This window comes from Macaca mulatta, chromosome 6 (assembly GCF_049350105.2).
Source record: "Macaca mulatta isolate MMU2019108-1 chromosome 6, T2T-MMU8v2.0, whole genome shotgun sequence".
Taxonomy (NCBI): Eukaryota; Metazoa; Chordata; class Mammalia; order Primates; family Cercopithecidae; genus Macaca; species Macaca mulatta.
The window spans coordinates 140,402,771-140,428,090 of record NC_133411.1 but is presented as its reverse complement, the minus strand read 5'-3'; the positions used below and the strand labels follow the sequence as shown (position 1 = coordinate 140,428,090).

Below are 25,320 nucleotides of genomic sequence, written 5' to 3'. Positions count from 1 at the left end.
CCACTGCTCTCTTCAAAGCTGTCAGACAGAGTTGTTTGCATCTGCAGAGGCTTCTGCTGTGTTTGTTATTGTTTACTGTGCCCTGTCCCCAGAGGTGGAGTCTACAGAGACAGGCAGGTTTCCTTGAGCTGCTGTGAGCTCCACCCAGTTCGAGCTTCCCAGCAGCTTTGTTTACCTACTTAAGCCTCAGCAATGGCGGGCGCCCCTCCCCCAGCCTCGCTGCTGCCTTGCCGATAGATCACAGACTGCTGTGCTAGCAATGAGGGAGGCTCCGTGGGCGTGGGACCCTCCCGGCCAGGTGTGGGATATGATCTCCTGGTGTGCCTGTTTGCTTAAAGGGCAGTATTGGGGTGGGAGTTACCCGATTTTCCAGGTGTTGTGTGTCTCAGTTCCCCTGGCTAGGAAAAGGGATTCCCTTCCCCCTTGCGCTTCCCAGGTGAGGCGATGCCTCGCCCTGCTTCAGCTCTCGCTGGTCGGGCTGCAGCAGCTGACCAGCACCGATCGTCCGGCACTCCCCAGTGAGATGAACCCAGTACCTCAGTTGAAAATGCAGAAATCACTGGTCTTCTGTGTCGCTCGCGCTGGGAGTTGGAGACTGGAGCTGTTTCTATTCGGCCATCTTGCTCCGCCCCAGTTTAATGTATTTTCTTAACTAATTTTATTCTTTTTCTTTTTATACTACTATGTAAAAAGTAGAGGTATAAGAAAGGTAGTTGTGGGTTTTTGGGGGTTTTGGTTTTGGTGTTTGAGACAGGTTCTCACACTGTCACCCAGACTGGAGTGCAGTGGCAAGATCTCGGCTCGCTGCAGCCTTTGCCTCCGAGGCGCAAGCAGTCCTCCCACCTCAGTCTCCTGAGTAGCTGGGACTGCAGGCATGTGCCACCACACCTGACTAATTTTTATATTTTTTGTAGAGACAGGGTTTCTCCATGTTGCCCAGGCTGGCCTCACACTTCTAGGCTCAAGTGATCTGCATGCCTCAGCCTCCCAAAGTGTTGAGATTACAGGCAGGAGCCATTGTGCCTGGCCTAGAAAGGCAATTGTAAGGGTAGATTATATTCTTTCCTTTGCAGTTGGTGTGAAAAGGTTCCTTAAAAAGTTCTTTTAGTAACCTCTAAGTCCCAACCCATGACTTCCATTCTTCCTAAAGAGCTGTCGTCTTAGTTGTCTTTGCTTCTCATGAAGATGATGATTATCCTTCCCTACTGCCCATATAACTAAATTCCATCTTGCCTTTTTATGTTGTGAGCTATCTATCTTTTTATGCAACATAATCTAAAATATGGGAATGAAACTAGGTTGAAATAATCTGGGTCAGGGGATGAAAATCTTAAGATGAAGACAGTGATTTAAAAACCTGAATTTTTAATGCAGATTACACTTAAAAATTGATAAAATAGGAAAGGGATGTACCAGGAGCTCTCCTGCATATTGAGAAATTAAATTGTGTAGAAAATACTGCTTTAGGTTTTTTCCCCAGTTGTTTCTTAGATTAAATCAGTGTATATAAATAAGATTTTTCAAAAGTCTTTTTAGCATGTACACATATTTAAATTTAAAAGTACTTGTCTTTAAAAAAGCATTATAACCTGCAAACAAGTTCGTGGTTCTATGTATTATTCAGAAATATACTCCATTTAAATCCTATAATTTCATAGCCAGAAAACAACTCAGCATACTAGTCAGTCATCAGATAAAATTGCCCCTGTATGATCCTGTCTTAGTCTATTCAGGCTGCTATAACAAAATACTGTAGACTTAGGGGTAGCTTATAAACAACAGAAATTTATTTCTCACTGTTCTTGTGGCTGGAAAGTTTAAAGATCAAGGCACCAACAGCAGGTTTGGTGTCTGGTAAAAGACCTCTTTCTGATTGTTAGAGGTACCTTCTAATCGTAGCTTCACAGGGTAGAAGGGGAGAATGAGCTCCCTCAGGCTTCTTTTATGCTAATCCCATTCATGAGTGTTCTCATGACCTAATCACTTCCCAAAGGCTACACTTCATAATTCCATCACTTTAGGGGTTATGATTTCAACATAAGAAAAAAAAAAGAATTTTGAGGAGATACAAACATTCAGACAGTCGCAGACCCTTAAGAACTAGCTTGTCTAAAGATCACAATTTGAGTATTTAGTCTGGATTGTTAAATGACTATTACTTAAAGCTGTGCAGAAATCCAAAGGAAGTATAAGACATGGTTTTAGGAAACACATCCAGACTCTTCCAATTGTAGTTATCAGAGCCTTAACTTGAGTTAACAAAAGCCAAAAGGCCAGTGCTTGTGGTCCTAGCTACTAGGGAGGCTGAGGCTACAGTGAGCTGTGATCATACCACTACACAAGCTTGGATGTCAGAGTGAAACCCTGTCTTTAAAAAAAAAAAAAAAAGAAAGAAAGAAAAAATGTAAAGCCGAAAGGTTAGTTTATTGACCCCCTAGAGAAAGCAGAGGCAACTCTAGCCTCAGGGTACCTGCATGCTTGCAGGTATGTCTGCCCCATCTGCCTGTTTCTGGTCTTTTAGCTCTGTATGGCTTGCTTATTTTTCCTTGCTTGCTTTCTTTGTGACACTTTCTGTCACAAATGCTCTTTGCTACACATACTGTGCTCTTTCTTTCTCTGTCCTGCATGCTCTGTTTCTGTTGCTTTGTTGCTCCGAGTCTTTGTTTGACTCTCTTGTTCAGTGTCCTCCTCCCCATTCCCCTTCCCATTTCCCGGCCTATTGGTTTCATTTTCTCCTGCCATAGAAAGGAATTTCTATGTGGCTATAGGCTGCCTACTTTCAGATTCTTCCAATTTAGCAACCAGATAAGAAAGGATGCTCTGCTTCCAGATCTAATTGTGTACAGAAATCTAGAGAAAAGCTCTTTCTACCTTAGTTTACATAGCTAGGGAACAGGGCACTGTTTCCCACTGGAATCCCTGGGTTTAAGATGCAGAGGAAAAGTAGTCCTCAAAACAAGGAAGATCAGCTGGGCATGGTGGCTCACCCTGTAATCCCAGCATTTTGAGAGGCCAAGGTGGGTGGATCACATGAGCCCAAGGTTCAAAACCAGCCTGGGCAGCATAGGGCAACCTCCCCCCAAGTCTCTACAAAAATTTCAAAAATTAGCTGGCTATGGTGGCACATACCTGTGTTCCCAGCTATTCAGGGCGCTCAGGAGAGAGGATTTCTTGAGTCCAGGAGGACAAGGATGCAGTGAGCCGAGATCTGCAGTGCATACCACTACACTCCAGTCCAGGTGATAGTGCGAGAACCTGTCTCAAAAAACAGAAAAAAAAAAAAAAGATCTCTTGGCAGAGAAAAGGGTAAATGTTCAAAACAGGAGATACTTAATGAATTAAGATTCTGTAGTCTTCACTAATACTCATTTGAGTGCTTTCTACTTATTATGGAATTCTTGTGTGTTCACTTACTTTTTCTATAATGCCTTTAATATCCATGCTTTTTCATTAACAAGATGAATCAAGTGAGTATAATATTTAGAAATATTTTTTAAGAATCTACTTAGTACCATTTTATCTTCTAAAAGACATTTTCATTATTTTCTATGACTTTTTAATTTATGGTTCTTAAACATTTTATAGTTTCTTTAAAATATGTGAGACTAATATGTTTCCAAATTGTAGTTGTAAGTATAAGGTCATTTTATAGAGTGATTCAAAAATCACAGCTCTTTGCACACTTTTAGATCCAACAGTGAAGTATTGGGAAATGAAAAGTATTTGTTCAGTCTTTTACGATGGGTCTATTTTAGTACATTTTAGTACTATTCTTTACCTTACTTTAAACTTCTGTTCTAATTTATCTGATTACCTACCCCACTAAGCCTAAGCCTCTGTGACGAAAGAACATTATCTTCTTCACAACACCCAGCATAGACTAATAGGTACTCATAAGGTGATTGTTAGTAAACTTTTTCTTTCCTGTACTTCATGTTTTAGTAAACTTTGTACTTTTAAGAAATGCAAGTGTTTGGTGGAAAACAGATATTAATACATTTAGTCATGTTTGAGTCTCCTGACCATTTTACATTTACTGAGTTGATTTATCACCTAGTTGTCACATTGTGGAAAGATGAGCCTGTAAATTTGGGGCAGAAAGAAACCTTTTATAAATAAGTATCATTTTATTGTATCCTTGATGCAGCATACAGTGTTGCCCAAATCTTATATTTTGTAGGGATTGGTAGTTTTGATTAATTCAGACTGTGACTTACAGTATTTTTAACATGAAATGGTAAGTGATCAACATTTCTTTTGATAGGCTACGGAGAGTGAGGTAGGAGATGTAGATTTGACACGTCTTCCAGAAGGACCTGTTGATTCTGAGGATGACGAAGAGGAAGATGAAGAGATTGATCGAACAGATCCATTGCAGGGGCGAGATCTTGTTCGAGAATGTCTTGAAAAAGAGCCTGCAGACAAAACTGATGATGACATTGGTAAGAAATACATGTGTTCACAGTAAGAATTTGTAGCTTAATTTATATGGTCACCTATTGGTGCATAACAAATTATTCTAAAACTTAATAAATGTATGTTGTGTTAAGCCATTATCTTAGAATTTTTGTGAGTCAGAAATTTAGGAGCACCTTACCTGGGTGGTTCTGGCTTGGTATCTCTCATGAGGTTGTAGTCAGAATTGACAGAGGACTGCAGCCATCCAGGTCTTCCCTGGTCTGAGCTGTAGAATCTGTGTCCAAGATAGCTATTCAAATGGCCTTTGGTGCATGACCTTCAGTTCCTCTTCATGTGGGCCTCTCATAGGCTGCTTAATTGTCCTTACAACATACTTAGGGGGAACTTAGGCTTCCCCCTAAGTAAGTAATCCGTGGGAGAATAAGGCAAATGCCATAGTGTTTTTTATTATCTGTATTCAAGAGTAATGCATCATCACTTCTGCTAAATTCTGTTTGTTACACCAGGTAACTCTGATACAGTATAGAATGGGTCCGTACAAGGACATGACTATCAGGAGGCAGGGATCACTGGGAGCCATCTTTGAGGTTGGCTGCCACAATATAAAATAAAAGCTTTGATTGCATTAAACTGATTTTTCCCCTCATGTCTATAAGACATTTAAAGCACAAGCATAGTACAGTGTTCGCTGTCTGTGAATTTGCTTTTTGAAAAACTTGCAGATTTTTTTAAAATTTATATTTTTATTCCCCTAGCTTAAATATCTGTATGTTATGTGTGTACTTTTTTTTTTTTTTTGAGACAGAGTATTTACTCTGTTGCCCAGGCTGGGGTGCAGTGGTGCAGTCTCAGCTTACTGCAAGCTCCGTCTCCTAGGTTCATGCCATTCTCCTGCCTCGGCCTCCCTAGTAGCTGAGACTACAGGCGCCCACCACCACACCTGGCTAATTTTTTGTATTTTTAGTAGCAGTGGGGTTTCACCGTGTTAGCCAGAATAGTCTCGATCTCCTGACCTTGTGATCTGCCCGCCTCAGTCTCCCAAAGTGCTGGGATTACAGGCGTGAGCCAGTGTGTCTGGCCATGTGTACTGTTAAAACATTATAAATTTTTGTATGTAATTTTTTATAAAACTAGTTGCCCTACTTTAGTTGGGAAGTTGAATAATAACTAAAGATTATTAATGTTATCTTTAAGAAGCAAAGATCACTTAGTGTCAAATATATATTGTTAGGATTTAATTAAGATTTTTTTCTTAGATTGCATTGTTATAATAGCTACCATTCCAATTAGAAGATGCTGCTACTATTAAAAATCATTTATGTGAGTGAAGATCAATGTATTTGAACATTCCTTGCCATTCTAAAGATCTAATGCAGTTAAATAACCTGCAGTGTGGTCTCATGTTATGAACATTATCTGGACAGAAATTGAAAGTGCAATTTTACTGATAAAGATTTGTGTACTATACTATTTTGATAAAACTTCTAAAAAATCAAAATGTAGTTAATTCCTGTTTTCTATGGGTATGTAGCACCTTATAGTTATTCTTAATCTCTTTGCTGTCTGCTTATATGTGTTTCTTCCTTATATTTATATCTTCCTTACACATATATCCATACCAGGGAGTGGCCTGAGGCAGTCATAAACATTTGTTGGTTAAAGAGAGTTACCTAGTTAGACAAATCTTGAGCTAGAATTCACATTTATTATCCCTGTTTTGATAACTTTTTGGTATTTGTTAATGGCATTTTAAAATACTTTTGTTTAACAAGAACTAGACAAAAGACTTTTTCACTAACCTGTTAGATCAAAGGCCATAACTAAACCCATGGAGTGGCTAGGAATATTAGATACACTCTCCACTTTCATCTGAACCTGTGTAGTCCTTGTTCTCTCTGGAGGTTGTGAATTCTGTTATCTTTCTATATGCCCAGGTTTATACATGAGTCTGAATATATGTATAAATCAAATAATTGATTTTAAAAATCAACAGTCAAATAGTACCTTAATTTCTCTACTTTAGCAACATAAATTTATAAGTTGATTGTGAAATTGGGAATTGAATTCTAGATTTCATTGTATTTTTAAGGTATAGTCCTCGATGGTCTTTATACCAGAATTTCCATTTTCTTATAGAACAACTGCTGGAGTTTATGCACCAGCTCCCTGCTTTTGCAAACATGACCATGTCTGTAAGGAGAGAACTCTGTTCAGTGATGATTTTTGAAGTGGTAGAGCAGGCTGGAGCTATTATTCTTGAAGATGGGCAAGAGGTATGTCAATAAATAAATTATATACATTTATTATGGATACTAACTTTTAAAATAATTTAATTTCCATAAACTTGTCTTGATTTTTAAGTCTTGATTTTTGAAATTTATACAAATGTTTTAAATGAATGCCAAGTTTGAGGTAGTTATAATTTCCGAAGAGGTAAGTTTTTGTTTTTGCTTTGCCCTAATTTTAAATTTACTCACAGTAGACTTTGCACAAAGTCAGTGCTCCATAAATAATATTCAATGAACCAGATGTTTTTACTTCTCAAATACATTGTAATTTAAATAGATTAAATAGATTTAAAATATTCTTAAATATTTTTATATTTGTGTAATTATATCATTATTATTGTTTAAAATGTGTATCAAGAATTTTTCTTATTTCTTGTCTCTACTACACATTTAAAAGAAAAAGAATGAGGAAAGTGTGTTGGTACCAATGCATCCTAGGGAACTGCTGACAGTTGAAGCATTTAGGTGACAATTCTACGTTCAAAAATGCTCAGGTGACAGCTTGTGAATGGGTGAAGGAAGGATGCAAAGGAATTGGAAGGTACTATTACCATCAGAAAGTGCTTCATTATTTTTCTTATCAAATGTACTCATTTGATTAATGCTGAGATATGGGTAAATGAACATTGTCTTCTAGTGGGAATGTAAATTGGTACAGCATTTCCAGAAAATTATTTTAAAATTCTTAGCATGATCCTCCAAGTATTCACAGCTGCTAACCTGTTATTCCACTTCTGAGTGTCTAATCTGAGGACATATGTAGAACTCAAAGAGTTATTTCAAAAGGTGTTCATTGCAGTACATTTATAATATAAATTATATACTTATATAGTCTATAAGTAAGTTATATATAATTACAGAATATTTATACTATAATATATATTTATATTACATGTGTTATATATTATATATAATATTACATGTATTTTATATATATATAATATTACATGTATTTTTTATATATATATATATAAAAGTAAAAATTGGACATAACCAAAATATCCAGTGATAAGCAATGGTTAAATTAATTATTATATAGCTGTAGGTTATAATATATAGGTATTCAAATTATTTTTAAAATTATTTGATAGAATATCTTTGAGGATCCCTGTCTTTAGGCTCTGTTTACATATTTTCTCCCTATATCCTAGAAAACGTCAATTATAGAGGATGGACTCCCCTGAAAAGTTTAATGAACAAATGAATATAGTATTTATTTTTTAAGCAGAATATTGTAAATATTTCAGTAATATAAAATATATATGTAAGAGAGAAATAAACTTTAAACAACTGTATATGGTGGGATTTTAAGTAACTTTTATTTTCTACAAGTTTTTGCATTCTCTAAATTTTCCACACTTGTATAAGCAAAAATTTGTCATATGCCTACTTTGTGCCAGGTACTGTTCTAGATATGGGAATATAGTGGTGAAAAAGCCAGATACACTCCCTGTCCTCCAGTAGCTTAATCCACAAGTTGTGTAGTGAGTATATCTTATTTTTAAAATAATAAAGGTATAATTTTGAAAAAAAAACCTTATTGCCATTGATTACCCTTCAGAACTAACCATCTTGATTTCCCTTAAATCACATTAAAACGATTGAAGGTTCAGGCTTATAAGAGGGTTTGATATTAAAGGAGAATAAGTGGTCTTTCACTGATAGATAGTAGACCTTTAAAATACATCTTCTTTGGGCCAGGTGCAGTGGCTCATGCCTGTAGTCCCAGCACCTCAAGAGGCCTAGGTGGAAGGATAACCAGGAATTCAAGACCAGCCTGGGGAACATAGCAAGATCCTGTCTCTATTAAAAAATAAATTGACCAAGCATGGTGGTGGACACCTGTAGTCCCAGCTATTCAGAAGGCTGAGGCAGGAGGATCACTTGAGTCCAAGCTACAGTGAGCTATAATCATACCACTGCACTCCAGCCTGGACAACAGAGCAAGATCCCATCTCTAAAATAAATAAATAAATAAATAACTTCTTAGAGCATTAAATATTTCCATATAAATGAAGGCATTATTTTCTTAACATTAGCAGAAATTTTGAATCTTTTGTTAGATATGCCTTAAAATTCAGGCTTTTAATTCAGCTAGTTAAAAAAATAGCTGTCTGTTTTTTTTCTTAAATGTTTGCTTTTTGCCAGGCACTATTCTAAGCACAGTGTATGTATTAACTCACTTAACGTAATAATTCTGTGATAGATAATTTCCTTACGACCATTGTAGCAGTAGAGAAACTGAGGCCCAGAGAGGTTAAATAATTTACCCAAAGTCATTCAGCTAGTTAGTGGCATGGTATGGATTAATATCCCACGAGTTTGTGCTCTTGAACATTATGCTATTTTGTCTCAGAGAATCTGGTCAATTATGACAGTTCTTGTTTGGTGACTAAAAGAAGAAAGAGTAAAAATAAACTTTTAGTAGTTTGCATAGACTCAAAGCATAGGGTGTTACAGAGTATTTAGTAATATAACCAGATCCTCATTTTTCCTTTTTAAATTATTCAAGTTATATATATTGTTAGATTCTTTTTGAAAGTTAATATATAACTACCTTTTTAAAAAAGATTCATAAAACCTTTGTTTTTCTCTATAGCTTGACTCATGGTATGTTATTTTAAATGGCACTGTAGAAATCAGTCATCCAGATGGAAAAGTTGAAAATTTGTTTATGGGAAATAGTTTTGGAATTACTCCCACTCTGGATAAGCAGTACATGCATGGAATTGTCAGGACTAAAGTAGATGACTGTCAGGTAAGATTATCTCCTTGGTCAAGTCTTCTTGCTTGTCTGTTGATTTAAAGTAGCTCAGCCTGTTTTGTCTTCCTCAAAAGAAAATAGCTTTATTTGAGAATTAGGAGTTTCAATAGCTCACAGTTAATAAAGGAAACTAGATTTTGTATCTGCCTCACATATTTGTGGCATTTAACAAACTATAAAGTTTCAAAAGAGATACACCAAATAAATGCTGGTTTGTTACATTTCTGTTTGATATTAGCCAGCTCAGAGTCCTTTATTTAAAAAAAAATAGAGGAAAGAAATAGGAACTTCTGAGTTGTTTGTTTCTAACTTACTCCTGCTTCATGTTTTCTTTACATAGTGTCAGTTTTGAGAGAAGTAGTTCACTTCTCCTTTTAAAGAGCGAAATTCAAACAGATTAGACTTCTTTAGTCTCTTCCTATGTGAATTGTTTCACCTTGATTTTTGTTAAAGATTAAAGGAATTAAGTGAAAAAGAACTAATGCCACTAGATTTCTTACCTTTGTGCTCTGCTTTGGTACATAGTGATATATTTATGTACTATAGGTTCATTAATTGTCCCCATGTTGTTCTTGGACAGTTTGTCTGCATAGCCCAGCAAGATTATTGGAGAATTTTAAACCATGTGGAAAAAAATACCCATAAAGTTGAGGAAGAGGGAGAAATTGTTATGGTACATGAGCATCGGGAACTAGACCGGAGTGGAACCAGGAAAGGACACATTGTAATCAAGGTGGGTGTTTTTACTTATTATTCTAGTCACTGATAGAATAAAGCTTTCGTCTTGTTTTAAACTATTTTTTAAGTAGTGCAAGATAATTCATTAACACTTTGGAATCTAACTTAAATGTTGACTCTGTTTTTTTCTAAATTTTTTTTTTTTTTTTTTGAGATGGTGTCTTGCTCTGTCACCCAGGCTGGAGTGCAGTAGCGCAATCTCAGCTCACTACAGCCTCCGCCTCCCAGGTTCAAGCGATTCTTCTGTCTCAGCCTCCTGAGTAGCTGAGATTACAGGCGTGCACCACCACGCCTGGCTAATTTTTGTATTTTTAGTAGAGATGGGGTTTCACCATCTTGGCCAGGCTGGTCTTGAACTCCTGACCCTGTGATCCTCCCACCTCGGCCTCCCAAAGTGCTGGGATCACAGGTTTGAGCCACCATGCCCGACCTCTAAGGTGGTTTTTACACATTTTAATGATGAAGGATGACTTATTGCCATTTAATATCAGAGTAGGTAGGGTATTATTTTAGAATATACTGATCAGAGTTTTCCTTTTCAAACTTAATATTGTATGCCACTGCGAGTGGGAGTCAGTTTCATCAAAGACCACAATATTTAGAAACAAAACAAAATTTAAGGACCAGCCATAAAAGTGTAAGTAATCCTAGGTTAAGATGCAGAGTGCTTCTGGATCTCTGTGGCACTGAAATATGCATTAACTTCTCTGAACCTCACTTTTCTTATCTGAATATGGAAGTAATTCAAGACTTTATTAGGGCTAAATGAGGTAAATCAAAAGCCTTAGCACAATTGTAGAGTCTGAATATTAACCCCATACTGTTTTCTCTTCTATAAGTTCTGCCCTCTCCTAATGTTTACCTTCTCTCCTCCTTGTCTCTTTAAAGACTTGGATATAAACTGAACAATTATAGTTGAAAGAAGGGGAAATAAACACATAACTTTTTCTTTTCAAGCTAGTCTTGGCAAAATTACTGCCACTATTAATTGCAGATGAAGCAGTTTACTTAGTAATATGAGGGAGTTAAGTCAGAGAGATAATTTGAAAACTGATGTCATACTTCTTCTTCCCTTAGAGTCAGGCTATTCCGCAGAGATCTTTCTTTTCCTAAACGGATGAGTGTAAGCTTTGTATGTAGAAATGATTAACATATTGGTGGAATGCCATAGGCTTACACATATACTTTTTCATTTTAATTCATTTTTATCTTTTTGTGAGGACTCATGTGTTTTAGTAATTTATTTCTAAACAATTTCAAACTTACAGAAAAGTTTCTAGAACAGTAGAGAGATCTGTCAGTGATTCCTCAACTGTTAATATTTTCACCACATTTGCTCCATTATCAGTCTTTTTCTGAACCATTTGAGAGCAGTCTGCAAATGTGATGGCTCATCACTCCTAAATATCTTGTTGTTTATTTCCTAAAAACAAGGACACTCTCTGACATAAACACCATAGAATCCTTCAAGTTAGGAAGTAAACATTGCTAAAATAAAACCATTCAGGGCCGGGCATGGTGGCTCACGCCTGTAATCCCAGCACTTTGGGAGGCCAAGGTAGACGGATCACTTGAGGTCAGGAGTTTAAGACCAGCCTGGCCAACATGGTGAAACCCCATTTCTACTAAAAATACAGAAATTAGCCAGGCGTGGTGGTGGCTGCCTGTAATCCCAGCTACTTGGGAGGCTGAAGCAGGAGAATTGCTTGGACCCAGGAGGCGGAGGTTGGAGTGAGCCGAGATCACACCATTGTACTCCAGCCTGGGTGACAGAGGGAGACTGTGTCTCAAAAACAAACAAACAAACTAACAAAAACCGGACTCAGTCTAGAAACCCTATTTAGATTTTCACCAACTATCCCAATAATAACTTATTTCTGGTCTAGAATGTTGTCCAAGAACACAGTTGCATTTAGTTGTCATGTCACTTCAGTCTATACAAGTTCCTCAGTCCTTCACTGTTGTTAATATCCTTGGCAGTTTTAAAGAATACAGATCTTACATCCTGTAGTATTACCCTCCACCTGGATCTTTCCAGTATTTCCTCGTGACCAGATAGATTCAAGTCGTGCTTTCCTGGCAGGAGTTCACAAAACTCAGAGGGCACACAATGTCAACCTGTTGTCCTACCAGTGGTGAAGTTAGCCATGATTACCTGATCAAGTTGGTGTCTGTCTGCCCAGTTTCTTCAGTGTGAAGTCATCATTTTACCCTTTGTAACTGATAAATATTTGGTGGAGAGATGTTCTGACAGAATCAAAATACTATCCTCAGACTTTTAGCTTATGTATAGTATGCACTGAGTACAAACTTCTGTTCACCACTTTTTACTTCCATTACTATTCTTGTCTGAAATGGTGATTTTAAAAATAATTTCTTGTGCATTAACTCATTTTATTGTAGGAATGAACTGTCTTATTCTTCATTAATTTATTTGTATTGGTATAAACTTATGTTACCATCATTATTATTCTAATCCTCAAATTGTCCCAGATTTTAGGTAGTGGGACTCTTAAACTGACTCCTGTATTTTTTGATGTATCCCCGTCATTTGAGCACGTCTGTATAATCTGGCAAATAATAAGGCTCATCGTGAACTTAACTGTACCAGCTCTGTAATTAGCCATGTCTCAAGAAGACCCTGGATCTTTCTAATCAAATGTAGTATTTATAAACCAAGATCTGGGTATTCACTGTATTCATTGCTACTGAAGTGTCCTTGCTTTTATTAGAGTCTTTCATCAGAGCTAGGAAATATATGTATGTATTCGTTATAAACACATACACATCTATAATTTTATATATATATTAAACAACCATGAGCTACAATTCCACTACTACCTGTAATTCCAGTTCCAGTACCAGCACCACAGTTTTTCCTAGTCTTTTCCCTTCTATATTTGTAAATACCTTCTCCAGCAGTGCCTCTTGTTATACCCTGTGTATTATTTGCTCATTGTAAGCAGTTTCTACCATGCCAGTATAACAACACCAGCCATCTCTTCTGCTTGCTACCTCTGTGCACCCTGTCTCCCAGCATCCTACCTTCTAATATATTTTACAATAGATTTTGAACACTGTGTTGATTTTTTTAAATGAAAGTTCAGAACATTGAAAATACTTGAACATAAATTTGCCATGAGTTTATATACACCTTAAAATAAATGTTTCCAGATTCTGATTGCATGATGATGGGTTGCTTTTGTGACAGAAATATTGAAAATGTATTATTTTTACTGTACCACAATCTTCACATTCAGATTTAATTGCAAATCATAACCATGTTTTGCTCATAGAAGGATTGATCATTTGGGTTTTTTTTTTTTTGGTTTTTTTTTGGTTGTTGTTGTTTTTTGAGACAAAGTCTTGCTCTGTCACCCAGGCTGGAGTGCAGTGGCACGATCTTGGCTCACTGCAACCTTTGCCTCTCAGGTTCAGGCAACTCTTGTGCCTCAGTCTCCCAGGTAGCTGTGACCACAGGCGCATGCCATCACTCACAGCTGTTTTTGTTTGTTTGTTTGTTTTTGTATTTTTAGTAGAGGTGGGGTTTTGACATTTTGGCCAGACTGATCTCTAACTCCTGACCTCAAGTGATCCTCAGGTCAAGGCCAGGCATGGTGCCTCAGACATGTAATCCCAGCACTTTGGAAGGCCAAGGTGGGCTCCCAAAGTGCTGGCATTACAGGTGTAAGCCATCGCACTTGGCCTTGACTTTCTGTTTACTCATAATCACCCAGAAAGCAGTTATTACTTTTCATTTCATTCATTTCTTCATTCAGTTCATTTCTTCATTTATTCAGCAACACCGACTTTATGGTACTCTATGCCAGGCCCTGTGTGAGATCTGGGAGATACTAATATATAGTTAGATTCTGCCATCAGTGAACTCACAGTCTTTTGAGAAAGACAGGCAATAGTTTTAGCATAACTTGATAAATCTCAAGATGGAAGAGCAAGAGAGACATAAAAAGAGGGATCTAAATTAGGCTAGAAGAAATAGCAAGGAGCAGATATAGGGTGGAAGGGTGGCCCAGACAGAGAAATATGCATGTGCTATATAAAACTGCAAAATATATTTAAGAAAAAGCAGGAAATTTGTATGGCTGGGATCAAGGGCATTTTGAGGTAAGATAGATTTTAGTCTAAAGAGATAAGGGCTCATCTTTAAATAAAATTTAGAATGTGTGACCTAGTCTCTATAGGGACCCTGCCTCTGTGATTTTGCCTTCAGAATAATGGCCTCTCTAACATGCTGATCAGTTTCCATCTCTCACTCAGGTATTCTAGGAAATGGAATTAAGTGACCCTAAACCAGGATTGGCCTGAATAATAAAACAATTTGGTACTCTTAGTCTTAGGATGTTTTGGAGGATAGGAGAATAGGAATGACCTATGATTTTCTTATCACTTAAGGAGGTTGTTTCTGACTTCCTTCTAGAGAAACAATTTTCATACCTTATTTTTAATAAATAAAATAGGGGCAGGCACAGTGGCTTACGCCTGTAATCCCAGCACTTTGGGAGGCCATGGAGGGTGGATCACGAGGTCAGGAGTTCGAGACCAGCCTGACCAACATGGTGAAACCCTGTCTCTACTAAAAATACAAAAAGTAGCCAGGCGTGGTGGTACACGCCTGTCATCACAGCTACTCGGGAGGCTGAGGCAGGAGAATTGCTTGAACCCAGAAGGCGGAGGTTGCAGTGAGCTGAGATCACGCAGCTGCACTCCAGCCTGGGCAACAGAGCCAGACAATGTCTCAAAAATAAATAAATAAAAATAAACTACCTTTTAATAAATAAAGTACCTTTAATAAATAAGGTACCTTTTTATTTTTAATAAATTCTTACATAAAGAACATTGTTAGTATTAATGTATGTTTACCATACAGTTATTCTAATGGATGAGTGCAACAAATTGAAGGTTGGGTGTTATGGGTAATGGTTTTTATATCAGGCTTAACATCTTGTTTCTGTATTTGTTCTTGTGCCAACCTTTGAAAAAACTACAAAGGGTAGTAAACATTGGTTCAGAAGCTCAAAGAAGAGCAGTATGGAAATGTTGGTTTATATTCTTTCTTTTTGAGACAAAGTCTCGCTCTTGTGGCCCAAGCTGGAGTGCAATGGCATGATCTCAGCTCGCTGCAACCTCCACCTCCCAGGTTCAAGCAATTCTCCTGCCTCACCCTCCTGAGTAGCTGGGATTACAGGTGCCTGCTACCACACCCAGCCAATTTTTGTATTTTTAGTAGAGACGGGATTTCACCAGGTTGGCCAGGCTGGTCTTGAACTCTGGATCTCAGGTTATCCACCTGCCTCTGCCTCCCAAAGTGCTAGGATTACAGGCATCAGCCACACTGCTCCTGACCTGTTTATATTCTTTTATAAGGTTGGAAATAAGCATTTAAAACTCTGAATTAATTTCAAAACTGTCAGTAGAACTTCTGGTTCCTCTCAATATGGTGACCTAGCATGGAGAGGAAACTGTATGAGAGGAACTGTAGAAAAGGAAACATTTATTCTGGGAAGTACCAATAATAATAATACAGGCTCTCTTGAACTGGTGTGTTCTTCCTACAGCCTGGTCAGAAAAGATTTTTGAGGTGGATTAAATTTGGAGAAAAGCTTTCTTTTTTCTTTTTTTCTTTCTTTCTTCCCTTTCATTCCTTCTTCTTTCTTTCTTTCTTTAGTTTAACTTTCACCTCTTTTGTTGCCTTGAGACAGTAAGTGCATGCCCTGGTTGTAGGAGAAGTGGCAATAACAGCCCACACCAGAGCTAAGTTAGTGAAGTTCAGAGGTCCTGCTGTGATGAAATGCCAGTGAAAACAGCTTCAGCTGAGTGAGTGCTGTTGGCTATCTATTTCTCTGCCTTTTCTGTCTCTCAGCCTCTGGATGCTGGTGGATTACAATTAAGTTTGGATTCCAATTCTCCCAGCGCTAAGGATTTAAGGGTGAAACTCTACTTTGACGATTTGTCTAATCAAGTAGCTACAAAGGGGAGTAATCAACAGTAGTTCTTTGGTTGTTGGGTCATTTATTTTCTAATCCTTCCTATCCTTGGATTTTTAGGCAACACCTGAGCGTCTCATAATGCATTTAATAGAAGAACATTCTATCGTGGATCCAACTTATATAGAAGATTTTCTATTAACTTATAGGACATTTCTTGAAAGTCCTTTGGATGTTGGGATCAAACTATTGGAATGGTTTAAGATCGACAGCTTAAGAGATAAGGTTGGTTTTATAAAGGGAATGAAAGTGATTTTAACCCGAAATTTTATTCATGAAATTTTTATAGTTGATAGATTACATGTTTATTATGATATTAAGATTCAGCACACCTAAAAAAATTAGTGAATCTGAAAGACATTCTCTGCTTACTTTTATGACAGAATAGCATGTTAAAAGTGGATGAGAGCCTTAAAAGGCAAAAAGTGAAATAAAGCTCTGGTATAGCTATAAGTTTGGGAAACATAATAGTTACATGAGAGTATTTTAGAATTTTACCAAAATATTTGATTGTTTCTGGAGATCAATAAAACATTTTAAAACGGATTTAATATTTTAAAAAGAATATTCATCAAATATATTTTTCAAGAGGGCAGATTGCTTTTAAGTTTCAAAATTGGAATATATTTATTTTCTTGAGTTAATTTATAATCATTTGAAAACAATTTATCAAACCTTAATATATCCTGTGACTTATTTAAATCTACCTTTTGAATTTTTTTTGTATTATTGTTCATTATTTTAAATTATCTTCATGGGATGTTTGTACATTTAATGAAAAGACTAGTGATACCTCCACAAATTGGTAAGGAATAAGTTGTTTCAAGAAAATAAAAGTAGGATCATAATTGCCTGGTGTGTCTTTTCGAATTATATTTTAAAGGAAATCAACTGGTTGCAGGTAGACCACAGAATTATGTAGGAGACTAACATCTAAAACTACAGGCTTGCACACCTCTCACATTTTTTCTTAGAATTAAATATATTTACTTTAGTTGCCAAAAAAAATAAAGGTGTGCTTTGGGAATGAACAAAAATATGATTTAGTAATAATTATCCATGTGCAAAAGAATGAAAATGGATTGTTACCTTATACTCTAAACAAAAATGTACTCAAAGTGGATCAGAGACAGAAGAGCTAAAACTATAATGCCTTAAAAGAGAAGATACGGGTAGATTATCATGGCCTTGGATTTGGCGATGGTTTCTCAAATATGAAAACACGACACCCAAGCACAAGCAACAAAAGAAAAAAATAGATAATTGGACCTCATCAAAATTAAAATTATTTTTGCATCAAAGGACACTGTCAAGAAAGATAAGACATTGCACAGAATAAGAGAAAATTATATATCTGATAAAGGTTTAATATCCAAGATATTTTACAACTCAACAACGAAAAGACAGCACAGTTTAAACATGGACCAAGGACTTGCATAGACATTTCTCCAAAGAAGATATGTAAATGGCCAACAGGCACATGACAAAGATGTTCAATATCTTTTTTTTGTTTGTTTGTTTATGTTATCACTTACCAGAAACAACTTTCACATATTAATGTAGTCATATCTGTTAGTCTTGTTCTTTTTGGTTTCTTCTGTTTTTTTTTTTTTTTTTTTTAATTATACTATTAAGTTCTAGGGTACATGTACACAACGTGCAGGTTTGTTACATATGTATACATGTGCCATGTTGGTGTGCTGCACCCATTAACTTGTCATTTACATTAGGTATATCTCCTAATGCTATCCTTCCCCACTCCTCCCACCCCAAAACAGGCCCCGGTGTGTGATGTTCCCCTTCCTGTGTCCAAGTGTTCTCATTGTTCAGTTCCCACCAATGAGTGAGAACATGCGGCGTTTGGTTTTCTGTTCTTGAGATAGTTTGCTAAGAATGATGGTTTCCAGCTGCATCCATGTCCCTACAAAGGACATGAACTCATCCTTTTTTATGGCTGCATAGTATTCCATGGTGTATATGTGCCACATTTTCTTAATCCAGTCTATCATTGATGGACATTTGGGTTGATTCCAAGTCTTTGCTATTGTGAATAATGCTGCAATAAATATACGTGTGTATGTGTCTTTATAGCAGCATGATTTATAATCCTTTGGATATATCCCCAGTAATGGGATGGCTGGGTCAAATGGTACTTCTAGTTCTAGATCCTTGAGGAGTCACCACACTGTCTTCCACAATGGTCGAACTAGTTTACAGTCCCACCAACAGTGTAAAAGTGTTCCTATTTCTCCACATCCTCTCTGGCAGCTGTTGTTTCCTGACTTTTTAATGATCGCCATTCTAACTGGTGTGAGATGGTATCTCATTGTGGTTTTGATTTGCATTTCTCTATGGCTAGTGATGATGAACATTTTTTCATGTGTCTGTTGGCTGCATAAATGTCTTCTTTTGAGAAATGTCTGTTCATATCCTTTGCCCACTTTTTGATGGGGTTGTTTGTTTTTTTCTTGTAAATTTGTTTGAGTTCTTTGTAGGATCTGGGTATTAGCCCTTTGTCAGATGAGTAGATTGCAAAAATTTTCTCCCATTCTGTAGGTTGCCTGTTCACTCTGATGGTAGTTTCTTTTGCTATGCAGAAGCTCTTTAGTTTAATTAGATCCCATTTGTCAATTTTGACTTTTGTTGCCATTGCTTTTGGTGTTTTAGACATGAAGTCCTTGCCCATGCCTGTGTCCTGAATGGTATTGCCTAGTTTTTCTTCTAGGGTTTTTATGGTTTTAGGTCTAACATTTAAGTCTTGAATCCATCTTGATTCAACATCATTAATCATAGAGAAATGCAGTCATAACCTCAATGAGATACCACTTTACACCCACTAGGATGGCTTTTAAAAAGGGGGAAGAAAGAAAAAGTAACAGACGTTGCCTACGGTATGGAGACATTGAACCCGCCTCCCCACCCCCACCCTACACACATTGATGATAGGAATGTAAAATGGTATTACCTCTGTGGAAAAACAGTTTGAGCAGTTCTTCAAAAAGTTAAACATAGAGTTACCATATAGCCCAGCAATTCTAATCCTAGGTATATACCCAAAGAATGAAAAACACGTGTGCAAATGAAAACTTGCACATAAATATTTGTAGCAGCACTATTGACAATAGCCAAATGACCCAAATGCCCATCGCGGATAAACAAAATGTGGTATAGCCATACAATAAAATATTATTCAGCCATAAGAAGAAAAGAAGTACTAATACTTTACTATACCATGATGAACCTTGAAAACATTAAGTAAAAGAAGCCAGTCACAAAAGACTAGGTATTGTATGATTCTATTTATGTGGAATAGCCAGGACAGACAAATAGACAGAAAAGCAGACTAGTAGCTGCCAGGGGCTGGAGAGAGGGCAGAATGGTAAGCGAATGCTTAATGAGTTTGAGGTTTGCTTTTGGAGTGATGAAAATGTTCCAGAACTCAGAACTAGACAATGGTGATGGTTACACAATATTGTTAAGGTACTAAATGCCACTGGATTATGAACTTTAAAATCATTAAAATAGTGAATTTTATGTGGATTCTACCACAGTTTAAAAAAATATGGCTCATTCCTTACATTGTTAGGCACATTATTCAAATCAGCTTAATTTTTAACTTTTCTTGAGCAAAGTAAATGATTCTGCAGTTTGAAAATTTACAGTGTTTATAATGAAAGAAGTTTCAGATTTGTAAGAGTTTTTGTTTTGTTTTTTAATTTTTATAGAGACAGGGTTTTGCTATGCCCAGGCTGGTCTCAAACTCCTGGACTCAAGGGATCCTCCTTGCTTCAGCCACCTGAGTTGCTGGGATTGCAGGTGTGAGCTACCGCACAAGACTCAGATTTGTTTTTGTTACAATTTTGGTTAAACATGTTCTTGACCATGGAAACGCTTTTGATATGGATTTTTGATTGATAGGATTGCCTGCTTTATGACATGAAGTTTGCATTTTAAGGTGCTACCTGAAATAGATATTCTGTGTACTTCTTTTATCTTAACAAACAGGCTTGTGTCTTCTCACTGAGTGGACAGAATCCTGGCTCTGTTACTTCCGTACACAGGGAAGCAAAAGCTCAAACTAAGCCATGCCTTTCTATTAGAATGAGCCTTTTTTACAAAGGGAGGAATCAAGAGGGTTGTCAGTTCTTCATGAGTTTTAGACATGCTTTTAGAATTTTGTTTTAGCAGAAGGAATGCCTCTTATAACCGTATGCTGCCTATTTATGTTTCCACAGGTGACAAGGATTGTATTATTATGGGTAAATAATCATTTTAATGATTTTGAAGGTGACCCTGCTATGACTCAATTTCTAGAGGAATTTGAAAAAAATCTGGAAGATACAGTAAGGCTAAAAATAATTTATATTCTTCAGAGTGTCGTGGTTTCCCCACCTCCAACACCAGCAAACTCAGAACAGCAGTAGCTTTCATCTCCTTTGTCTTAAATGTCCATTCTTAGAACTTCCAAATCTATATTTTAGACTTTTGTTCATTTATTCTTTGCCACCCCAATTAAAACAACATTTACACTCCTTCCTGACTCTTCCATTTCTTTTTTTTCTTTCTTTTTTTTTTTTTTTTTTGAGACGGAGTCTCGCTCTGTTGCCCAGGCTGGAGTGCAGTGGCACAGTCTTGGCTCACTGCAATATCCGCCTTCTGGGTTCAAGCAATTCTCCTGCCTCAGCCTCCTGAGTAGATGGGACTTCAGGCGCGTGCCGCCACGCCCAGCTAGTTTTTGTATTTTTAGCAGAGACAGGGTTTCACCATATTGCCCAGGCTGGTCTTGAACTCCTGACCTCATGATCTGCCCGCCTCAGCCTTCCAGAGTGCTGAGATTACAGGCGTGAGCCACCGTGCCTGGCCCTACTCTTCCATTTCTGTATTAAGACTAATGACATTCTTATCTCTTAGTCACTCAGGCTTATAAACCTGGTGTTATATGTGTACCCTCACTCTCTTGAATTCCCTGGCCAGGATTTCCAGTCAGTTGCTAAAGTCACCTAGGTCACTGATTTAGTCATATACCTGTATGTTCACATATTTTCTTATGATCTCTCTCAGCCATTTCTTTTTTACTGCCTAGTTTAGGGCTTAATTATTTCATTATATCTGATCTGTTATAATAACCTGCTAACTGATCCTAGTTCTAGTTGCTCTTCTAGTTCATTCTGTGTGGCCAAAAGATTGCTTTTAAAACACAAGTGTGATGACTATTATTCTCTTTGTCAGTAAACTATACTTACTACCAAAGCAGTTCCTCCCCCATATATTCAGGTCCCTTGCCTACCTTTTTGCCCTTTTTCCTGTGTACCCTAGATTATAGCCAAATCAAACTATTTTATTTTATTTTCCAGTTCTGCATCCAGACCATGCTAGAATTTTCTTTTCCTCGCCTATTGAAACTGTTTCATTTTCCGGTGCATATCCTAAATATCAAATCTATATTAAGACTTTCTAGGTTTCTTTTCTACATGGGATTCACCTTTTCTAAATGTACAGCACCTAAGATAATTCCCTCAAAGTCCACAGTAGCTATTCATGAATTCATTTTATTCTCCCTGTCAGATATAAAACTTTGAGCTGTGACTTGGTTACCTGCTCCAAGTAACTTGAAATTTTAGGAAATAAGTAGTAATGTAGCATAGTGTTTTAGGAGTACAGTTCAAGCTCCACCATTTGCTAGAGTTGTAAACTCAGACAGATTGCCTGATCTTATGCCTGAGTTGTGTTATTTGTAAAGATAGTAGTTCCTAGTTCATTGAGATTGTTGTATGGATTATAATGAGCTGATAAGCATAACAGTCTGTACACAAAACCTGTCACATAGCAAATGCTTAAGAGCTGTAATTATTAGTTACAGAGCATAAGTGGATTGAGTTGAATGAAGTGGGAAAAATTGACAAATCTGGTCCCTTTCGTTACTCCGTGATTCCTGTTGACTTCTCAGCAGCACATGTGCTCTATATAAAATGGGGAGAGTGAACAACACTGGGAACTTGTTTAAAGGGTTATAGAGGCACTCCACTATCATTTGACTCATCCTGTGTTGGTTGTGTAAATATTCAAGGGACATCAGAGTGTGGGAAAAAAAAGTTATGGGATTTTTTTTCCACTAGTCAGTTAGCCATCAGGTATTCATTGCATTCTACTTTATACTCAAAGGCATTAATGTAGGATCAGAACCAATATTAAGACTTGGTGACTGCTTTAAAAAAATAAAACTTTAGCTTTTTGTTATTGACGTGAGATTTGCACATATTAACACTATTTGAGATAATTGAAACTGGAATTAGAACTGGAAGTCAGACTATTACTGAGTTTAAGGAAGAGCTAAAATAATACAAGAAGGAAGTCTTTTCTGGACGAGGTGAAAACTTGAATGTTTCTTTGAACATTGGACAGTATTTGAAAAGGTGGTTCAAGTCGTTCAAGGTTTTGAATAAAGGTTTTAAAGATTCTGGTTTTATATAACAGCCAGGAGATAAGCAAGGTGGGAGAAGAGTGTGTATTAAGAAAGGTTTAAGAAATTATAAGTAATTTTTTGTCATCTCTCTGTAATTGAGACATCGCTTGGAAATCTTTTTTAACCTATGATAATTTAAAGGTCTTATAATCATATTAAGAAATCTCATTGAGAGTGCTTTGGAGTGGGAGTGCCCCCTTCTTCAGTTTTGTTTACCTCAGCTTATACATGTATATTTATAACTCTAATTCTAATAATTTTAGGTGACTTTTTAAAAACCTGTAGGAATAGATACATTTATATACATTTACCCTTTTCTGCTTTACAGAAGATGAATGGTCATCTCCGGTTATTGAATATTGCCTGTGCTGCAAAGGCTAAGTGGAGACAGGTTGTGCTGCAGAAGGCTTCCCGCGAGTCCCCTCTACAATTCAGCCTTAATGGAGGAAGTGAGAAGGGATTTGGTATTTTTGTTGAAGGAGTAGAACCTGGTAGCAAAGCTGCTGATTCAGGACTGAAACGTGGTGATCAGGTAAGTAGATAACCAACCACTTATATTCAAGCCTTCTTAAAAGTATTGTGCCTGCTGCTTTTGTTCTCATCTTCCAGAAAACATGATCAGTTTAAGGAAATATTTTTCTGAGCCTTTTTTTAGAGGTAGTATCTGCACATGGTTTATTTTTAAAATGTATTTGTCATATATTTATTACTTTTAATGGAAAATTTGGTGTAGTGTGACCAGAAATAACATGGTCTACTGAGCTCTATCAACATGACCTCCTTTGAATGGGCCTGCCTATCCTTCATGGATTATAAGCTGGCAACTTGAGAATACTCCAGAACGATCAATATATGAATTAGCACCCTTGCAAGTTTTGAAGGAGACAGGACTTCTACCTCATAGCACTCTCAAATGTAAGTGGCTGCAGATTACTGAAGGTTATGGTAATCATTAAATTATGTTCATATGGTAACATAACTATATCCATAAGCAAAGTGAGCCAAATGGGGGACTAGGAAAAAAGACACTCTTAGGAATTTGATGGTGATTTTTTTTTTTTAGTGTAGGCATTAGGAAAGTATAGAGCAGCCTATTCCAAATGTGACTTGCTGGCAACTTTGTTACATAAAAAATGCAATTCCCAGTCTTTTCTCAATCCTGTTAATTATATTGACCACATTCTTAAGCAATGATGTCTGAACATCTATATTTTTAACAAAACTCTCTAGATCAGTGGTCCCCAACCTTTTTGGCACCAGGGACCAGTTTTGTGGAAGACAGTTTTTCCACGGACCAGGGAGTTGGAGCTGGGGGGATGGAGATGGTTTTTGGATGAAACTGATCCACCTCAGGTCATCAGGCAGTCAGACGTTAAATTTTCATAAGGAGTGCCCTAGATCCCTTGCATTTGCAGTTCTCATCAGGGTTCACACTCCTATGAGAATCTAATGTCACTGCTGATTTAACAGGAGGCGGAGCTCAGGTGGTAATGCTCACTGGCCCACTGCTCACCTCCTGCTGTGTGGCCCAGTTCCTAAAAGGCCATGGGTTTGTGTCCTGGCAGTTGGGAACCTCTGCTCTAGATGATTCTCATGTACTTCAAAGGGTGGTCTCCCAAATCTGCCTGATCATCAGAATCATTTAGGAAACTTGCTTTTTCCCCATTTAAAATTTTGTTCTTTCATTTTAGAATGTGGCTTTATTTTAACTGAGCCATGCTATAATTTTTTTTAAATTATGAGCTCATTCATATTATGAAAGGTTCTACACTCTAGAACAGTGGTTCTCAACTAGTGGCAATGTCTGCAGATATTTTTTATTATTATGACTTGGGGATTACTACTGGCATGTTGGTGGACAGAGGCTGAGGATGCTGCTAAACAGCATACAATTCCCAGGACAGCTTCCACAGTAGAGTTTTCTGGGCCTTACCCCAGACTACTCATTAGGAATGTCTAACAGCTAGGATCCTGGAGTCAGTATATTTGTTGTTCAGTTATTTGTATCACAGACACATTTAATAATCTAATTCTTCACACACACACACACACAAATCATCCCTGAGAATGAAATTTATCATGCTTTTACTTCTTCCTTCAATCTTCACAACTACTGCTGAAATGATCTGAGATTTTAGATCTACATTATTATTGTTATTTTTTAACATTATGTATCTTCTGTTTCAAGAAGGCTTTTGACATTTGCATTAAGATTCATAAGCTTTTAAACAAGCATTTAGAAATTTACACTTGTTTAACTGATTTCATTGATCACTTCCATTTCATTTGCACTGTATATCTCCATTATTTCAATTCATTTCAGTTATCTTTGGTGGTACTTTTAGTACTTTTTTAAGGAACAGATGGGTGATATAGTATTATATGTTCTTGCCTTCCTGAAGATACTTGTGTTCAATGGAGTATAACATCTTTTTCCAACAGTGACTTTTCCCTCAGAACACTAAAGTCACAGAAGGTTATCACATCAACTTAACGTTGCCCAAGAGAAGTCCAAACTCTTTGCAAGAGTTTTTTGTAGGTACCTTTGGGTTATCTTCCCACAATGATGTTTATAGATACTTTATTCTTTATCCTTGGAACACAGAAATTTCATTGGGATATGTTTTTAAAAACATGTCTTTT

The 25,320-nt window shown here is 36.9% G+C and overlaps 1 protein-coding gene across 6 annotated transcripts in view; it reads left to right on the top strand.

The window, feature by feature from the left end:
* The window catches only part of RAPGEF6 (Rap guanine nucleotide exchange factor 6), a 215,647-nt gene that overhangs the window by 122,678 nt on the left and 67,649 nt on the right, over window positions 1-25,320 (top strand). For all 6 annotated transcript variants that reach the window (XM_078005143.1, XM_001101427.5, XM_002804506.4 and 3 more), the window contains 7 exons: window positions 4,265-4,442; window positions 6,556-6,692; window positions 9,307-9,465; window positions 10,052-10,204; window positions 16,275-16,439; window positions 20,450-20,557; window positions 23,006-23,209. In XM_078005143.1, the coding sequence (XP_077861269.1) occupies window positions 4,265-4,442; window positions 6,556-6,692; window positions 9,307-9,465; window positions 10,052-10,204; window positions 16,275-16,439; window positions 20,450-20,557; window positions 23,006-23,209 (1,104 nt within the window). The remainder of the gene's footprint in view (window positions 1-4,264; window positions 4,443-6,555; window positions 6,693-9,306; window positions 9,466-10,051; window positions 10,205-16,274; window positions 16,440-20,449; window positions 20,558-23,005; window positions 23,210-25,320) is intronic.